Consider the following 18,134-nt stretch of genomic DNA (forward strand, 5'->3'; position numbering starts at 1 on the left):
GGTGCTTTAAATTGTATTAATTTTTGTAAAAACAAAATGACGTATGATAGGAATATTTATTGATCATACCAAGTTTCAATAAAAGTTGATAATTTTAACTTGTAATCACCACTTTTTCGTAATCATAGTTTATTTGAAGAGATCAACTTGAAGCCAGAAATATATTTTCTACGATTGAATATAAGAAGGTAAAAGAAGAAGAGAAATTTTTATTTATACTTTATTAACACAATATCATTCATTTTTTACATCATTTTCAGTTTTTTTCTCATGTTCTGCAACATTATCATATTCGCTGATTGTTTCACTTGGTTCTACATGCTCAGTTTCGACATGATTTTGAAGAATTGTACTACTATCGATAGTAGGAAATAATGGTTCTGCAGTCTTTTCTTCTTTAATATTCTTCATCTCAACTACTGGTTTTACAATAAGCATAGGTCCTTCATCTTCATCTAAGGTACAATCGCAATCCATCTCACTACACTTAGGACATTTTTCCAAAATATCTGATTTGATTGAGTTTTTCAATTTCTAAAAAAAATATTTTTTTCTATTAGTTCTACAGTTATGCTATTTAAATTTAAAATAATCACTCCTCAACTTTATGTTGGAAAGTGTTAATTGAATCTGTTTAATTTAGTTGTCTTCTTCAAACTACAAACTTATCATCAATAGAATTTTGACCCCGCCCAGAAAATTTTAGAGTATATTTTCCTACTCTCTGTATACGATTGAATTGACCACACTATTTACACCACCTCTACACCAAAACTCATAATTACACTGTCTGTGTGTAAACTGTTTACCTTCAGTCTCTGAAGACGATAACTTGGTTATCGAAACGCGCGTCAGACAGTGTAATTGTGGGTGTTGGTAAAGTGCTGGTGTATACAGTGTGTTTAGTAAGAATCTCCAGAAATTCCAGCTTAGTTACGATTGAATTGATCAAATAAATTGAGACCTCAATATTTTGATATTTGAGTAAATACACATTCTTTACTATTAGTCTTTTGTAAATTTCTATCACATGAACAAATATACTAACCTCCTTAAATGTGGATCCAGGAGATTTTAAAAACACAATCATCATTGTAACAGGAATGCACAGAATAGACATTGCAGCTATGATCCATCCTAGTACCACTGCCCAAACGGGATAATGATATACTCCATTGTTGTAAGTTGGTGGTTCGTAGTCAATTATTAGAAACACCCATAAAGCAAAAATCATTAGTGGTGTTGCTATCAACCAGCAAAATTTTATGAAGTAACCAGGATGCCTTCCAGTCATAGTTTTCACATTTTTGCTAAGCTTCCAAGCTCCATAAAACCATGTTATAGCTATTACTTCGAAAAATGCGAGGTACATAATGGAAATAGATGCTGCATAGTGGTCTATTAGTTGGAAAAAGTATATTCCACCCTAAAACAGCGTAGACATGATTTCCTCCAAAAAACATGAATATAAAATTCATGTGACTATATATTAGATATGGTATTTTTTATAGGTTTATAGGTATACGATACGATATGTTCCACTCAAGTAATACTTGTAGTGAAAGACTAGATAGGGAGATTGTCAGTTTAAATATGACACGTTTGCAGTGTGCATTATTGTGTATTATTCAACGAAAAATACTGGCAATCTTTTTTCACACATGATGGAACCATTAATCTACATAACTAGATAACAAGAAACTGGGATTTTCATTTTGATTCATTTTGAAAGTAGTAGTTATACAGCTTACTGATAGAAGTGACTAAGTCATAATTTTTGGATTTTGTGTTTAAGTTAATACATAGATGTATATAGGGAATAGTGTCAAAATCTCTTCCTCCATTAAGTGCGAAGCTGCTATTGATGAACAATGTCTATGTCAATAACTACATTGAACAAACAGAAAATATGCCTAAGTAACATGGTCACTTCTTTGTAGTAAGTGAGAATTGAGTATTGCAAGTAAAACTGACTATGTGCCTGGGTCAATTTCTAAAGTAGGTAAAATATTTGTTTACTCTAGTTGACAGTTTGTATACCTGACTTGATCAAAAATTGTAATTCAACCCTTGCTGGTAATTGTTGTTTTTATCATTTACACTGTGTTATTTTCAGTTTCTGTGGAAAAATAATTGATAATAATAACAAATAGGTATTTGTTGGTACTGTACAATAATATTTGTTTGACCGATTAATAATTTTTAATATGATTTTAAGAGACAAAATACTTGTTCAAGTCAAATGAAATTTACCATACGTCACAAAATATTGTAAATAATGTGAAATTAATTTAAGATGTGAAAGTGAATTTTAATACTACTTTACTAGACACAATATTTTTAATTAATTCTCTAGGGGTTGTTAAACCAGATTTGTTGTAGGTGCATTGTCACTACTAATTACATAGATGTCAGACTTCTTCAAACAATGAAGTAGTATTCCATTATATTTATGAAGAAGTCGGAATTAATGTAATTAGGGATAAACCCAACCAGATCTGTTATGAAACTTGAATGTATATACCTACTATAGCTTTCTCATAAACTACGTTTATGTTTAATAAGCCCTTTTTATATTAATATATCTACTGTAATGAGTATTCTACATGATGTTAGTCGTAAATTTAAAGATTCTTATTTTTTTAATGAAAGTTTTATGTAGGAGAAAAGAATTATAGAAAAAACCGAGCGAAACGCTCCAGCAAATGATCTTCCATAAGTGTTGAGAAGCATACTACTTCTTAAGTGAGAAGAACACGTTGGTCAAAACGTAGTGAAGAAAGTTGGATATCAAATCAAAGACAACAATAATTAACAGAAAACAATTAATAAAATGCCAGTTCCAAATGTGTCAGGAGCAAGATGTATAAGTATAATGTAACATTTATTAAGAATATTAGTAAAGCAGGGAAGAAAATAATTTGGTAATCTGACAAGGATGTTACAATATTTCCTCACATACACACGCTGTGTGCATAGCTTTCACCAATTTCATACTTGGTACCACTCATTACTGTCAATTAATAGAAAGGAATTAAATCTTGAAATTGAAATTGACAATTTCAACGGTTCTGAGAATGACGAATAGATTCTCTTTACTTAAAAATAATTTTTCTGTTTTGTGATACTTTCTCTCTTAATTTTAGGCAAATGTACCATTTTTAGCATAATTATATTATAATGTGGCTAGTATCTACCTGTAATAAATATATTAATAAATTACTTCTCAAATGAGGTCGATGTTTATTTTATATTATTATAATGAGTGATTTCATCACATTCATATTATGACTCATTTCGCCGAACCTTGACCAAATGATGCCTATTGAATAACCTCATAGTTATGGTCTATGGTATGGTCTCAAATTACTTATTATACTAATCGAATGAAAAAGAGATGCCTTATCGTCTGAGAAAAACGGTTACTTCAAATCAAGACAGAACGTATGAAAATGTGTGATGAGTAAAACCACTGAATCCGTACTATTCAAACTTCTCGACTAAATCCAGCGCCACTGTCATTTTGTACTTGTCTTTGTTGCTGTCCCTCAGTGCTCTCAATAATTGAGAGTTTCTTTGTTTACTTCGAGTTGTATACACAATTCGTGATAATTATTAAATAAAGGTAAGTACCTTTAATATCTGTGCAGTTTAATTTTTGTAAGGTTACATAGATATTTAAATAAAAAATGTATTTTTGAATCATAACTATGTATGTATGTATAAATTTGGGGTCTCGTATGCACTGCGACCTAAAGTATCTATTGATATTAACTATGAAAGTTCGTACACACACACACACACACACACACACACACACACACACACACACACACACAACGCTGAAGAAGTCATGGGCCTTGACGAATGGGTAAACAAAGATGAGGTAATCAAACTTCTGAAAGACCATATCCCAGACCTAAAGAATCTCACCACCGACGCACTACCAAAGATAAAGCTGGTCCTCGTCGCAAATTGCGGTGGTCTGCCGGCCGTCCACGCGAGGAAAGCGGCAATGCTCGGTAAGATCAGAGTAGGTTGGGGCACAGTCCGCATCCGTGAGAAAGTCTCACCGAGCAGATGCTTCAAGTGCTGGCATTTCGGCCATAAAGCCCTTCACTGCTGAAAGAAAGTAGACCGCAGTAAAACCTGCTTTAAGTGCGGGCAAGACGGGCATAACGCAACAGTGTGCAAAAATCCTCCTAGCTGCATTCTCTGCAGGGAGAAGGAGTCACAGAGTGACTGTGGGCATACGGCCAAGGGATGGAGATGTCCTATCTTCCAAAACGCCAGAAGAGCTGTGTTGAGTACGGAAAATGAGAGTGCTCCAACTTAACCTCAATCACTGCAGGGCAGCCCAGGACTTACTCACACAGCGAGTTAGAGAACTGGGCATTGATGTAGCAATGATAATGAGGGGACTACGAGTACCTTTCGTAAAGGCGCCGCGAGCTCCATCATTGACCTGACGTTCTCGCAGCGCCCTTGCGAGAGGGGGATGTGAATGGAAGGTGGATGAGGAGTTCACAAATAGCGACCATCAGGCTATAATCTGGGAAATCAACATCAACTCCAGAAACGGGCAGCGCCAAAGAGGTATAAGGAGGCAGACAGTGGGCTGGAATAGCAAATACTTGGACGTAGAGACCTTCAACCTCGTGATGAGGGGATCTGCAGCGCATCAGTCAACAACTGCTGAAGGCATCACAGAGGAGATAGCAGCGGCCATTGAGGAAGCTAGCGACGCGTCAATACCAAGGTGTCGCCCAAGTAACGGCCGAACACCAGTCCACTGGTGGAACTCGACCATCGCACAACATCGGCGAGAATGCCAGGGGGGAAGAAGGCAACACCAGAGGGCCCGTAAGAGAGACAGGGAAACGACTGAGGAACTGAGAAGAAACCATGCATAGGATCAAAAGCCTACCCACAACAACACCAACATGTCCCGACACCACCCAGAGGATGGAGATATGGATATCCCAGGAGTGACCATGGAAGAACTCATGAAGGCCTGCAGCAGATTGCAGAACGGCAAGGCACCAGGTCCAAGCGGCACGCCCAACATCGCACTCAAGATTACAATTGCCGCGAGACCGGACATGTTCATAGACATGTACAACGCCTGCCTCCGACAAGGTGTATTCCCATCCCGATGGAGGCAGCAAAGGTTGGTTCTTCTCCCAAAAGGGAAGAAACCACCGGAAGACCCATCATCCTTTCGTCCACTCTGCATGCTGGACTCAGAAGGAAAGAACATGGAGCGGATGGTGGCTGACAAATTAGAGCAGTACATCAACCCTCAACTCTCCGAATTCCAATTCGGATTTAGGAAGGGCAAATCTACCAACGACGCACTGGAGCTCGTCACGAACATCGCGAAGGAAGTCATCTCAGGAAAGAGATGGGAAGGCAGTTCCAAAAAGTATTGTCTCATCGTCACCCTCGACTTCAAGAACGCGTTCAACTCGGCCCGCTGGGATCGAGTCTTGGAGGCTCTTGATAAAATGGGCGTACCCTACTATCTACAAAGGATGGTCAGATCGTATTTCAGCGATCGACTACTACACTACGAGACGGAACAGGGACCAGTGGTGCATCTATATCTATGTATACACCCTGTACACTAACTGTTAATTATTTATAACCATGTCACCTATGTTATTATGTTCAGTTTGCTAGTTATAGTAGGACTAGAGCTTAGAAAGGGTTACCACAGAGGTTTAAAACGAGACATTTCGCGAAGTATGGTTTTAAGATCACAGGCCACTACCGCTGATGTTTAACGGAAGTGTCAGATGGAGAGTGTGGACCAGTAGCAACCGGGGTGGCAATACATCGTACAAGGAGTAGTAGTATACTTAGGTAATAATCCCAGGCAAAAAAAAGAGACCCTACACAACGCAACGCTGGAGCTGGGATGTGATTTTAGTATTTTTTATGGAACGTTGACGGATGGACAATTTATCACATTTCAGAATTCTTTTTGAACAAATATAGACTATATATAATTAATTAAAGTTTATGATGTAATATTAGTGCCTGAGCTACATATTTAATAACGCTCTGTTTTAAAATAAATTTAGGTATTTTTTTAAAAATTAGTTACGTTTGTTAGTCGTGCTAGGTTATTTTATTGGGCTTTAGTAGTATTTATATAATTATTTTAATTTATGCCTCCTGATTGGGAGTCGGTCTTTACAAGGTTATCCGATATAAAAACAATCATAATTAATGAAAGAGAATTTTAAAGACATTAGTCCCCAAATCAAGTAGAGTAAGAAACGAAGTTTTAAAAAAATTTGATTTATAACTATAATAAATTCATTGAGATAGTAAAGAAAATATTCCCCTCATTAAATTAAATGTGAGCAAATAGTCAATAGAACAAATAACATCCGAATAAAAGGGGTTACCAAAGGCTATACAAGTTCCATTGCATCCACCAGTACAAAAGTTTTTCTTAACGGTATATCATATTTTTCATGTAGTTAAAAATGAATTTCCAATCCCTGTAGATGGTATACTAGGAAGGGACTTCTTATTAAATATAAATGTATACTAGATTACGAAAATTGAGCTATTTCAGTGCAGATTCATAATAACCAAATAGTTTTGCCAATTTTTAATAGCCCATATGACGATACTTTTATTATTCCACCTCGTTGCGAAGTTATAAGAAAAGCAGAGCAATTATGTAATCTAAAATCGGACGTAGTTATCTCAAACCAAGAATTGGTCCCTGGAGTTTTTATAGCCAGCAGTATTGCGTCCCCGAATAGCCCATTTGTTAAAGTCTTAAATACGACATTGGAAAATGAGACAATTAAAAACTTTAAAATCGAAACTGAAAATCTGCAAAATTTTAACATATTATATATTTTAACATATTATATATATATATATATATATATATATATATATATATATATATATATATATATATATATATATATTATAAAAGAAAAAATTGTCACAGAGTACCATGATCATCCACTCCTTGGTGGTGGTCATTGCGGGCAGAAGCGACTCTCAAAGAAAATTGGAGCTAAGTTTCGTTGGAAAAATATATAGGACATAGCCAACTAAGTCAAATCATGCCAAAAGTGTCACATGAATAAAAGTAAAATTGGCCATAGGGAACCGATGGTACTCACACCGACGCCCCAACGGCCATTCGATATTACGTGTATAGACACCATAGTACCATTTCCTAAGAGATCGGACGGAAATTGTTACGCGGTTACAGCTCAATGCGAATTGACAAAATATGTTGTCATAACACCGGTACCCAATAAAGATGCCTTAACTATCGCAAGGGCCATAGTTGAAAACTTGATTTTAATTTACGGTCCTTTGCGCGAGATAAGAAATGATATGGGAACGGAATACAAAAACGAAGTGTTAAAACAAGTTTGCAGACGAACAAAAATTCTCCACCGCGAACCATCCCCAGAGTATAGGTGGCTGTGAAAGAAATCATCGGGTACTCAACGAGTATGTTAGGATGTACGTTAACGATACACACACTGACTGGGATAAATGGATAAAATTTTATAGTTTCTGTTACAATACGACCCCCAGTATATATCATGACTATACACCCTTTGAACTTGTTTTCGGGAGGAGAGCTGAGCTGCCAAACGCCCTGACTGACAAAATTGACCCGTTGTACAACCCCGACAACTACTACCTAGAACTTAGACACCGCTTACAAAATTCTCATCAGAGAGCTAAAGATTTTCTAATTATGGCAAAAGAGAAACGTAAAATAGAGTACGATCAAAATTCAAAATATCTTAACCCAAATCATGGAGATTTTGTGACGATAACAAACGAAAATAGATCAAAATTCGATCCTTGGTATAAAGGCCCATTCTCAATCGTTAGCTGCGACAATGTGAACTGTGATCTAAGAAACCTTAAGGACAATAAGATTAATACAGTGCATAAAAACAGAGTGCAGTTATATAGTGAACAAATTAATATATAAATAGTGTGCGATTCGGAAGTAATTTAAGATTAAGTACTATTTATTAAGTAGGAATAGGAAACATATTTTTGGGTAACAATTATTTTTGGGATTTAATATTTAGTTTTAGAAAAAGGGATCCCTATATCATAAGTAAATATTTCAAAAAAAACGAGCTTTTCTTTTTTGTTTTGTTGTTTTAGATGTGGAATATGAATTGTATTTCTAATGTTATCAGCAACACATTTCTCTTATTTCTTTTTTCCGTGAAACTGAATGTTTTTCATTTACCGACCGAAATGAAGTCCATTCTTCCAAAAGGGGGAGATGTGGTGCCCTTTAAGTCAATTATTTTATTCTTTTATATCTATATCTATGTATACACCCTGTACACTAACTGTTAATTATTTATAACCAGGCCACCTATGTTTTGGTGATATTGCAATTTACTGTCTACGTAGGTAAACTATATCGTACTTATGAACCAATATTATGTGTCATCAATTCATTGTAAAAGATAATTCCAATCTATTAAGACAATAGACAAATGGTGAAGTTCAATCGCTGTTTAATTTCTACCCCTCGTTATGGCCCAACATTACAACGGGAGGGGTACCTCAGGGTTCTGTCCTGGGGCCACTCTTGTGGAACGTGATGTACGACGGTCTTCTCCACCTAGAATTACCAGAGAACACAACACTCGTTGCATTCGTGACGAAACATCTGGAGGAGCTACAAGCAGCATTCTCCACAACCATCAAGAGGATAAGACAGTGGATGCGTTCAGCTGACCTGTCTTTGGCGGAGCACCATTAGAGTAGGCGAAAACGACATCCAGTCAGTACCCAATATTAGGTACCTTGGAGTAGTCTTGGATGCCCGACTAAAATACAAGGAGCATATAGCTAGCGTCAGCAGGAAGGCGTCAGCAGTCCAGAGCGCGCTTTCACGGATTATGCCCAACATCGGAGGCCCCAGACAAACCCAGAGACGACTACTGGCAACTGTAGTCAGCTCCGTACTGCTGTATGGAGCACCAGTGTGGGCAAAATCGCTGGAGATAACATCATACCGCTAGACAATGTCATCAGTCCAGCGGCTCTCAGCGATCAAAGTAGCGTCAGCATCAGCATACCGCCTATTGACATCTTGGCAGGAGAACGACAACGGCAACATAGGAGGAAGAAGGAAGAGCAGCGGAAGGTCCTCTGCGACGAGGAGAGGCCTGAGAGTCTTTGTCTCTGGCAAGAGAGATGGGACTGCTCAACGAAAGGTCGGTGGACACATCGACTTATCCCAGACAAGTCGGGTACTACATCACCCAGCTCTTGACTGGACATGGGTGCTTCCGGGCATACCTACACAGATTCAAGAGAAGTGACTCCCCAAACTGTCATCATTGCGGCGATGGGACCGAGGATGCGGAGCACGTGTTCTTCCAGTGCCCCTTTTATGAAGAGACACGGGTGGAACTAGAGAGGAACCTGGACCACACCATCAGTCCAGAAAATTTAGTGGAGCACATGCTGAAGAGTCAAGCAGCATGGAACAAGGTAGCGGAGTACTCAGAGACCATCATCAAGGACCTCCGCACCACGTACGAAGAGTAACAGTAACATCATATAAGAACGCCCCGGCGAATTAGTATTTACAAAGAGTGCCGCCGGGGAACCACCGTTCCAGGAGCATGGTCAGAGGTGTTAGGGAAGGTTTAGTGCGGTAAGAAAGGTTCATCCAAGCGAGTACCTTTTGAAGGTTCCCCACTGCACCTCATTAATCTAAACACAAACACACACACACACAGTCAAAAAAACCCTGCTAAATCACAAAATAGATTATAAAAAGTAGAAATTTTTATTTAAAGTTTTGTTAAATACACCAACTACTTTCTTTTTTTTTATGAATTTTTCTCTCTTTCCTCTAAAAACACACTTATTTATACTCTAAGGCGACGATATATCAATACTACAAAAATAATTTTTCTGTAAAAAAAAACTACATAGGCCATCCTACCATAGGATGCGCTTATGCGACAACCATAGTTGGGGTTTCGCCCCTTTTTCATGTCCTTATCGAAAAATGTTGATTCAAAGATTTTATCGATTGAACACATGTATCAGTGAATTGTAGTGAAAACTGACTCAGGTGGTATGGTAAGACCCTGATAACTTTTTCCTTTTGCAGGTAGCTACGCTTAGACACCGCCTTTCATTATATTATGAATAAAAATGCGTAGAAACAGTGCAGATTTATCCATTTTTAGAAATAGCATCGAAATTTTTAACAGCTTGCTAGAAACAATTCAATGGATGGAGGCCAACCTGGCAAAACTTCTAAGTAAAAATATGGAAAAATCGCAAGAAAAAGAGGAGAAAACACTCCGTCCTACCTCCAATAAAATTGAAGTCTCCACTCATGTGTATTGCAATACGGAAGCAGCTAGTGCAAAGGAAAATCGATGTCCAGTGTAAAATTGGAATTCACACTGCGAAAAGAACCACAACGACAAAAGAGGATTTCAACAAAATGAAGATTCTCCTGAGCGAGCATAAAGATATTGTATACTATCCGTACCTATTAAACAAAGAGAAGGAAAGGAAGCTAGTCGTAAAAGTACTAGCAGTAAACCCCTCCGCGTCAGAAACAGCTTAGGTATCTATGCCACACAAAAATAAGTGTGGTTGAGCGGAAAAGGCACGACATACCTCTACAATGTTACTGATGCCAAGGATTTCACCAAGGGCAAAACACGTGCAATATGGATGTGCACTGCACACTACACTACACCCTCAGCAGGACAGGGCCAAAGCGTAAGAACTGCGGAACAAAGCACTCGGTCAACTACAGAGGGTACCTAAATGAACACCAATCAAGCTGGAGGCAGCTACGCACTAGCTGCTAAGAAAACAGGTAAAGTAAAACGGAGAACAGCAGGATCACAAGGTTAAGTTTGGTTAGTAAAAAATTTACAAAAAAAAACAAAAAATTAAAAAAAAAACACGAAAAATTTTTTTCCCAAGAGGGACAAGAGAACACATCATAAGCCAGTTATACATCGGGCACAATTGTAAAGAAGGGGAATAGATCTTTTCTTGCCGAAGAAGGTTGGAAAGTGTGCAGCGAAAACACACACGCACACATTAAGACGTAATAAGGAGACAAGAGTGTATAGCTAACAGGCTATAGATTATAGTTCCCAGAATCTTCCATAGATCTCAGGGGATAGGGAGGAGCCCAGGCGCGAAGCTGTGACGTGAAAGAGGAGGAGGATCTGTCGAAATGACAGGAAATGATGAAATGTTATTCTTCGCATCCATCCGCGGATTTATCCGGGGGTGGATGCTTAGAGGGACGGGACTAATCTCGCGCACGTGTGTGTATTGCTAGAACATCTGCCCTCTCCTTTTCGTAGCATACAGGTTAGTTTTTAGGACCGATATTGCAAACACAATTTCACAAAAGGGGGTCTACTGAGAGACTTTAAAAAAACTTGCATTCATTTTAGGACTGTAATGATTATATTACCAAATTATTTCAATTATTTCATGCACAAAAGTATTGAATATCAAAGGAAATAAGTAATGAAAAATTTCACCTCACTAGATAGGAAAAGATACCTATAATACCATTACTTAGTAATTGATAATTGTACAAAGCTGGTTATGAGAGTCATTTAATTTGAAGAGTCGCATCAATGTACTGGATGTTTGAAATTCGGTTGCTGCTAAGATCTCACTTTAACAAGAAAAATATTTTATCAATATACTATAACATACAACAGTATGCTTATTCTACATATTTATTTGAAACGTGTTTCATGTTGCATGTTTCAGCTCTTACTCTGATTCCTTCAACATCATCCTTAACAGTTATGTGCTAAAATTATGAGTATTATTTGAAAGAGATCTGGATCATTATATTATAATTTTTTTTGTTTACTCTGTAGACAAATTAATGGTTAATTCTGAGATGAAATGACCTCAGAATAGATTCTAAATTGATATTGAATAATTCATCAAATTGGCCTTCAACTTGAATCATGTGCGTACATTTAGTTTCATTAATATAAATATTAAGAATTACTCACTCTAGTGACATTAGGAATCCCGCATAGTAAGGAAACAACACAGATAATCAGAACCAGAATTTCATGACACATCAGGTTCCTAGATATCCAACCAGGAAAACCATCTTGTATGGATGTCACTACAACTTCCACTATGGCAAACTACAAAAAATCTTAATGAAACTTTATACAGCTAATTTATCTAGAATCATTTGATCAATTACTTGGCTATTTAGAGCTAAACATATCAGCATAAAGAAGAAGAACACTGCCCATAATTGAGCTGCTGGCATCTTAGCTATAGCTTGCGGATACACGACGAATATGAGTCCTGGTCCTATATGTATGAAATATAAAAATACTAATTTTAGAAAGCTCTAACAAATTTGGAAAGTTTCAAAACATTCATTAACCTCCAACTATGAGTATAATTCAAAGAAAAGCCACTTATAATATTATAAAAGATTATCTTCTCGTTAAAACAAATGAATAATTATTGAAAGAGTTGATTTTTAATTTTAAGTACTATTTAAAATGGAATCATTTTTACATAATCGCTAATTGTATATCTCCTAAATAAGTTTTTACACCCATACATGGTTAATTGATTATTTTAATTATCTCATTGAACAGATTCCCAAGACTTCACAATTGTTTTTTTTTTGTTTGAAGGAGACAAATTTATTACATAGCAACATTATTCTGGAGCTCATGTTAATTCATGAACTTATAAAATAAACAAAGTACTCCAATTGAAACAAACTATTTTTTCATCATATGAAGTTTAAATAGTTTTCTAACTATTTATCGTTTTTGAACATTGATATAATAGATGGTAGGTTACTATTTTGACTTTAACCGTCATTTCCATTAATAATCGGATATTCAATCTACTGTTATAATTGTTTTAAGCAGGATAAACTTTATCACACAATGAACAATAGTTATGGTTTATGGCGTGCTATTGTATTAATATTACGGTAAACTTTCAACTTTACTGTTTAATAGATTAGAATTAACACTGTTTTGTATTCTGTCGATGTGAAAAGTGAATACAAGCAATAGATTTCAGAGGATCACGTATTTCTTCACAGCGAAAGAATGGATAAAGTTTCAACACAACTGATCTCAGGAGATGCGATTTCAAATTATAGCTTAGAGCAGACCTTTGTTTCGATGCTGTATGGATTCTCCACTGCACAAGCACAAGCAAGAAAATTTCACTTTTAATGTTATTCTTTACAAATCATGAATATAGACAAATGAATAACTGAAGATATTATGAGTATATTATGTCGTAGAGTGATTATAAGGTTGCTCCAAATAATTATATTTATCTAGGATATGTGGTGATTTTTACCATCTCAAATACCGCTCTTATAATCTCTTTATAATATTTCGTTCTTAATTGACCATAGAAACACCAGTAATGAATAATACCTATAGTTTTAAAAATCATAGCAATGTCAGCTTATGAATAGAACCAAATGATTGAGTATTACTGTTCTTAAGGAAGATTTGTTAGGTATCATACAAAAATATTCATTTCATACCGTCATCTACAACATCTTCGATGGATGTTCCTTGTTCTGTAGCTATATTTCCAATTGTTGCGAAGGCAAAAATGCCCACAATTAAACTAGTTATACTATTTACAACCCACACTGCTACTGTATCTGGTAAAATACTATTATTGTACTTATTATAACTTGCGAAACAGATCATTGATCCAAAGGCACAACCCATAGAGTTGAAAGTTTGACTAGCGGCGTTCACCCAAACCTGAAAGTAAAAAAAAAGACGATTCAAATTTGTTCATATTTTACAATATTTTCATAAGTAATAGAGTAACATGAATAGAGATTAGTTTGATTTTTACTATAAATATTCTATAAATACTATATATATATATATATATATATATTCAAAATGTCTTATTATTTTTTGAAATAAATAATTGAATCACAGAACACCGACAGGTAAGAATTGTTACTTTATATTATTTCGAATATTGTTTCTTCAATTAGTAAATCTTAAAATGTCATTCCAACTGATACCATCCTCATCTTTTTCTCTCTATTTCAATAGCTCACACCTTACCAATAGAAGTCAGCTTGTAAGGGTTGATACAACGATGTCTTCTTGTAAGCCAATAGAATGTGGAGTGCCCCAAAGCTCAATACTAGGCCTTATTTTGTTTCTTCTGTTTATAAACGACATTGCCTATCTAGACATCAGTGGTAAAATATGTCTATGTGCAGACGATACTTGTTTCTCTTGGAGCAACCCTGATATCATGACACTTCATATCTAGTGACATAATCACCCTTAAATCATGGCGCAATTCTAATCTTCTGTGTGTCAACGTTTCTATAACCAAAGTTTTATAATGAAAAAAGATTTAGCCTTTTTTATTAAATAACACCACCATGGCGTGGTTGAATTTTTAAAACTCTTAGCGCTTGAAATGGAAGTTGCATACTGCCGCTTCACCTAAAGAATAAAGGTCATTCTGTTTTGCGCTGAGATCAGTTTTCAAAGAACTGAACTTATCCACCTCCCTAACAGTTACTATGCCATTAGTTAGTCGCATCTCCGATACACCCTTCCCTTCTGGAGTGAATTTTAGTAAATTTGTGGTGATTTTATTCTTTATATTCGCTTGTAGTTTTTTCTTTTTTTTATCATTTTGCTCACAAAAATTCCGGTTATCTTCATAGATTTCCTTTTTTTTTTTAGACAACTTTGTATGATAGTTTTCATATAAATTCATATTTTCTATTTATTCAAAATGGATAGAATTGAACATATTCTTATTTGGTTATGTTTTAAAAAATATAAATCTAATTTTTTTCTATGTTCTTTCTACTCATTCCTTCTTTCGCAATTCCTTCCTCATTTTATTTTTTTCCCCCAGTTCTACAGCTGCCCAGTTGGGAGTTTCAACCACAAAGGATTCAACGACCAAACTACAAATTCAAATTACTCCAACATCTTGGAATACAGTTGAGGGCTGCAACTATCCCGGATAGATAAGTACCAGCCTTATATTTAATATATAGACGTTGTGTTCTTGTGGATACACAGTTAATGCGAAGATACTATTTTTTCAATAAATTTAATTGAGGTTGAATATCACTTCCTACGTCTACAACCCGGGACGTAAGGTAATAAGAGATACTATGGTATTCCATAGTAAAAAGAAAGTCAATCAAACATTGAACATTGAATTTTGTCACCTGTTTGCCTGTATAGATCGATAAGGGTGAAACCAAAGTTTATGATGCTATAGTATTAACTATTAGAATACCATAATCATTGCAATTTCACTTAAAACGGCAATTTCCATTTTCCAGTTAGTGGTTCCATCACTGCTCAGATAGGCTACTATATTTATATCGCACTAATTTTTGGTTCATGTGAATTGAATTTTGGAACGGTAATAATTACTACTACTATCACAAATGTAAATTAAATAAGTTCTATATTTAAGAAAACTATCACATTTTCAGATACTATTTTCACGAGAATCTCTTTCATAATCAGGGTTTTCGAAGGAAAACTTGATTAACTTAATTAATAATCTTCTACGTATAACAGGATAAAATGCATCGTTTTAATATTATATACATAATCAATGTTTTATATCAACTTTAACAGGTGGTTCACAATATTAAAAAACTTCATCTTTGGCAAGTTTCTCCAAAATTGCAGCCCCCCTCCCATGAATCGCAGCTACTTTTATAGGTTCATCGCTCCCTTATTTTTGATAAAAAAAGATTCGACAGCTTTGGATATTACCAATAAAAATAGCATCAATTCGTGGATTTGGAATATGTTGTTACTGTCGGCAATGGAATATTATTGAAATAAAATTGTAGAAATGTACTGAAAGAGTCCACAATTTCAGTTTACCAGCATTTGTCATAATCAACTTGAAAGATGAACATAGTTCTCACGAGAGACTATTTTTATGATAAATAAATCGTTGCCAAGTTTTTTTACTCACTCCAATGAAATGAAATAAAATAATTCTGATATGTCAATGGAAATAATTTTCACTGAAAAAACAAAAATTGTGTGTATTATCTTGGAATATGATAGATGATTTACTCGTGACTAGTTTTATCTCATGATCAATCTTACTAAACGATATGGGTAACAATATAGTTAGGTGAAAAATTTGAAATGACTTACCTTTGCATTAAGGAGTAACTCGAATTTAGGTTTGAAGAAATATCTCATACCCAGATCAGCTCCTTCCAGGGTTAAAGATTTAATGAGTAGAATAATTATGATAACGAAGGGAAATGTTGCAGTGAAATAACGAACTTTAGCTGAAGATTTTATACTTTTCCAAATAGCAAAATAAATCAAAACCCACGCGCAGATCAAGCATGCTACCAGTTCCCATCTAAGAAAGTTTGAATCTTCAATCCCTTTGCTTATCTGAAGAACTTTAATGCTAAAAACGAAAGGTATAATTAAGTTAACGATGATTCATTAATATTAAATAATATGCAATGACTATGTGGGGATTCAATATTTGTAGATTTACGAGCAATATTTAATTATGAATCTATAAATTATAGTAAAAAATAGCTAATATGTCGCCTTAGCTGTAATCTTAATTATTAACTTCCCGTATTGTATACAAATGGATAAAAACTTCTTTTAATTTTTTCCTCATTAATGGAAGCTATCTTTTCAAATGCATATCTTCACTTAGATAGGTAGTATACTATACTACCAACACATTGAATCGTTTTCAAAAAATATTCATACTAAACATACTAACACTACACCAACCTTTCAATCCTGTTTATAAAAAAAGTATAGTAAATAGTTTAAAAAACGTAGGTTGGAAATTAGTTTTAAATCTATAAATACAATTGTCATACTTAAGAAAAAATACTGGAAATGGAAAAAAGAGGTATTTATTGGACTAGGCGATCTATTAATGTCGCTTTAAGCTGCTGTACGAGTAAACTATGGACGGACGAAAACGTCGGATATTTCCAAGCATGTCAGTTATAATCATGCAAAAAGTATAAATAACGAATGAAAAATTGATAATGTTTCTAAGATTACATTGACTAAGAGTAGATTGCAATTTTTCAAATAATTTAATCGGACACGAAGGAACTCGTTTATTAGATAAGAATTAAAAGTAAAAATTTTCCGCCGAAGTATGTTTACCCGCTGGAAAAAATACATTGTCGAGAAAATTTAGTATGCTTAGATAGTTTAGCTCAGAAAGTCTTAGTTTACCTTCATCTTGATGATTCAGCTTTTTGATCGTAATTTAAGTTCATGCAACTTGAACTTTAATAAGCTCTTAATTTTTTTTTACAATGAAAAACATTCATAATGAAAATCGCTAGGAAATCCACCTCCTGCGCGGATTCGTGCCGATTAACGAGAAAAAAATTATTTCCATTCAGCTCTTGCTTTTTTTCAAATGTTGTTCCTATAAATTCCAGTTTTATTGTTTTGAATGTTTGTTTATAACTTATGAACTTATTATGTCTTTAATCCCCATGAATTGTAAAAATTGGAAAGGCAATAAAAAAATAAAATTCAGTATCGAGATAGCATTAATAGCCATGAACAAAAATCACGACGTTTTTAATTTTTTTAGAACAAACCATATAAATTTCAAAAATTATGACTAGGTATATGGATAATGAATTCACAATCTTGGGTTCGAAAGTATTTCTAAGGAAAAAAGTTCCGTGAAACAATATATAAATAAAATACTGTTGGCATCCCTACGAATACACCAATGTGACTAAAGTCATCCTGACTACAAAGTGCTGTTGTCGTCTATCTCGACAAACAAGTGGAATTTTTTGAAGAAATAAGATGTTTGTTGAATAATTTAACAGCAAATAAATTATAGAGGTAAAACAGATAGAAAAGTGACATACGTGAAAGAATGAATAAATAATTCTATGCATTTTATAAATGGTTGGTAAGTTCTGTTTTAACTTTATGGAGCAAGGAACCTAAGTTGGGAGAGCCTAAATAATTTCTCTGGATGGGTAAGAAATTGTTGTGGAAATTCGAGAAATCCAGCCCCAAATCAGTTTTATA

General features: G+C 35.0%; 1 protein-coding gene across 2 annotated transcripts in view; it reads right to left on the bottom strand.

The window, feature by feature from the left end:
* Positions 1–206: 206 nt before the first annotated feature.
* LOC130891080 (sodium- and chloride-dependent GABA transporter ine) overlaps positions 207–18,134 on the bottom strand; it is a 57,088-nt gene continuing 39,160 nt past the window's right edge. For both annotated transcript variants that reach the window (XM_057795607.1, XM_057795608.1), the window contains exons 5-10: positions 16,236–16,503; positions 13,592–13,820; positions 12,263–12,375; positions 12,060–12,200; positions 1,049–1,426; positions 207–534 (exon numbers count right to left, since the gene is read on the bottom strand). In XM_057795607.1, the coding sequence (XP_057651590.1) occupies positions 235–534; positions 1,049–1,426; positions 12,060–12,200; positions 12,263–12,375; positions 13,592–13,820; positions 16,236–16,503 (1,429 nt within the window). In that variant the 3' untranslated portion in view covers positions 207–234. The remainder of the gene's footprint in view (positions 535–1,048; positions 1,427–12,059; positions 12,201–12,262; positions 12,376–13,591; positions 13,821–16,235; positions 16,504–18,134) is intronic.

This window comes from Diorhabda carinulata, chromosome 3, assembly GCF_026250575.1.
Source record: "Diorhabda carinulata isolate Delta chromosome 3, icDioCari1.1, whole genome shotgun sequence".
NCBI lineage: Eukaryota > Metazoa > Arthropoda > Insecta > Coleoptera > Chrysomelidae > Diorhabda > Diorhabda carinulata.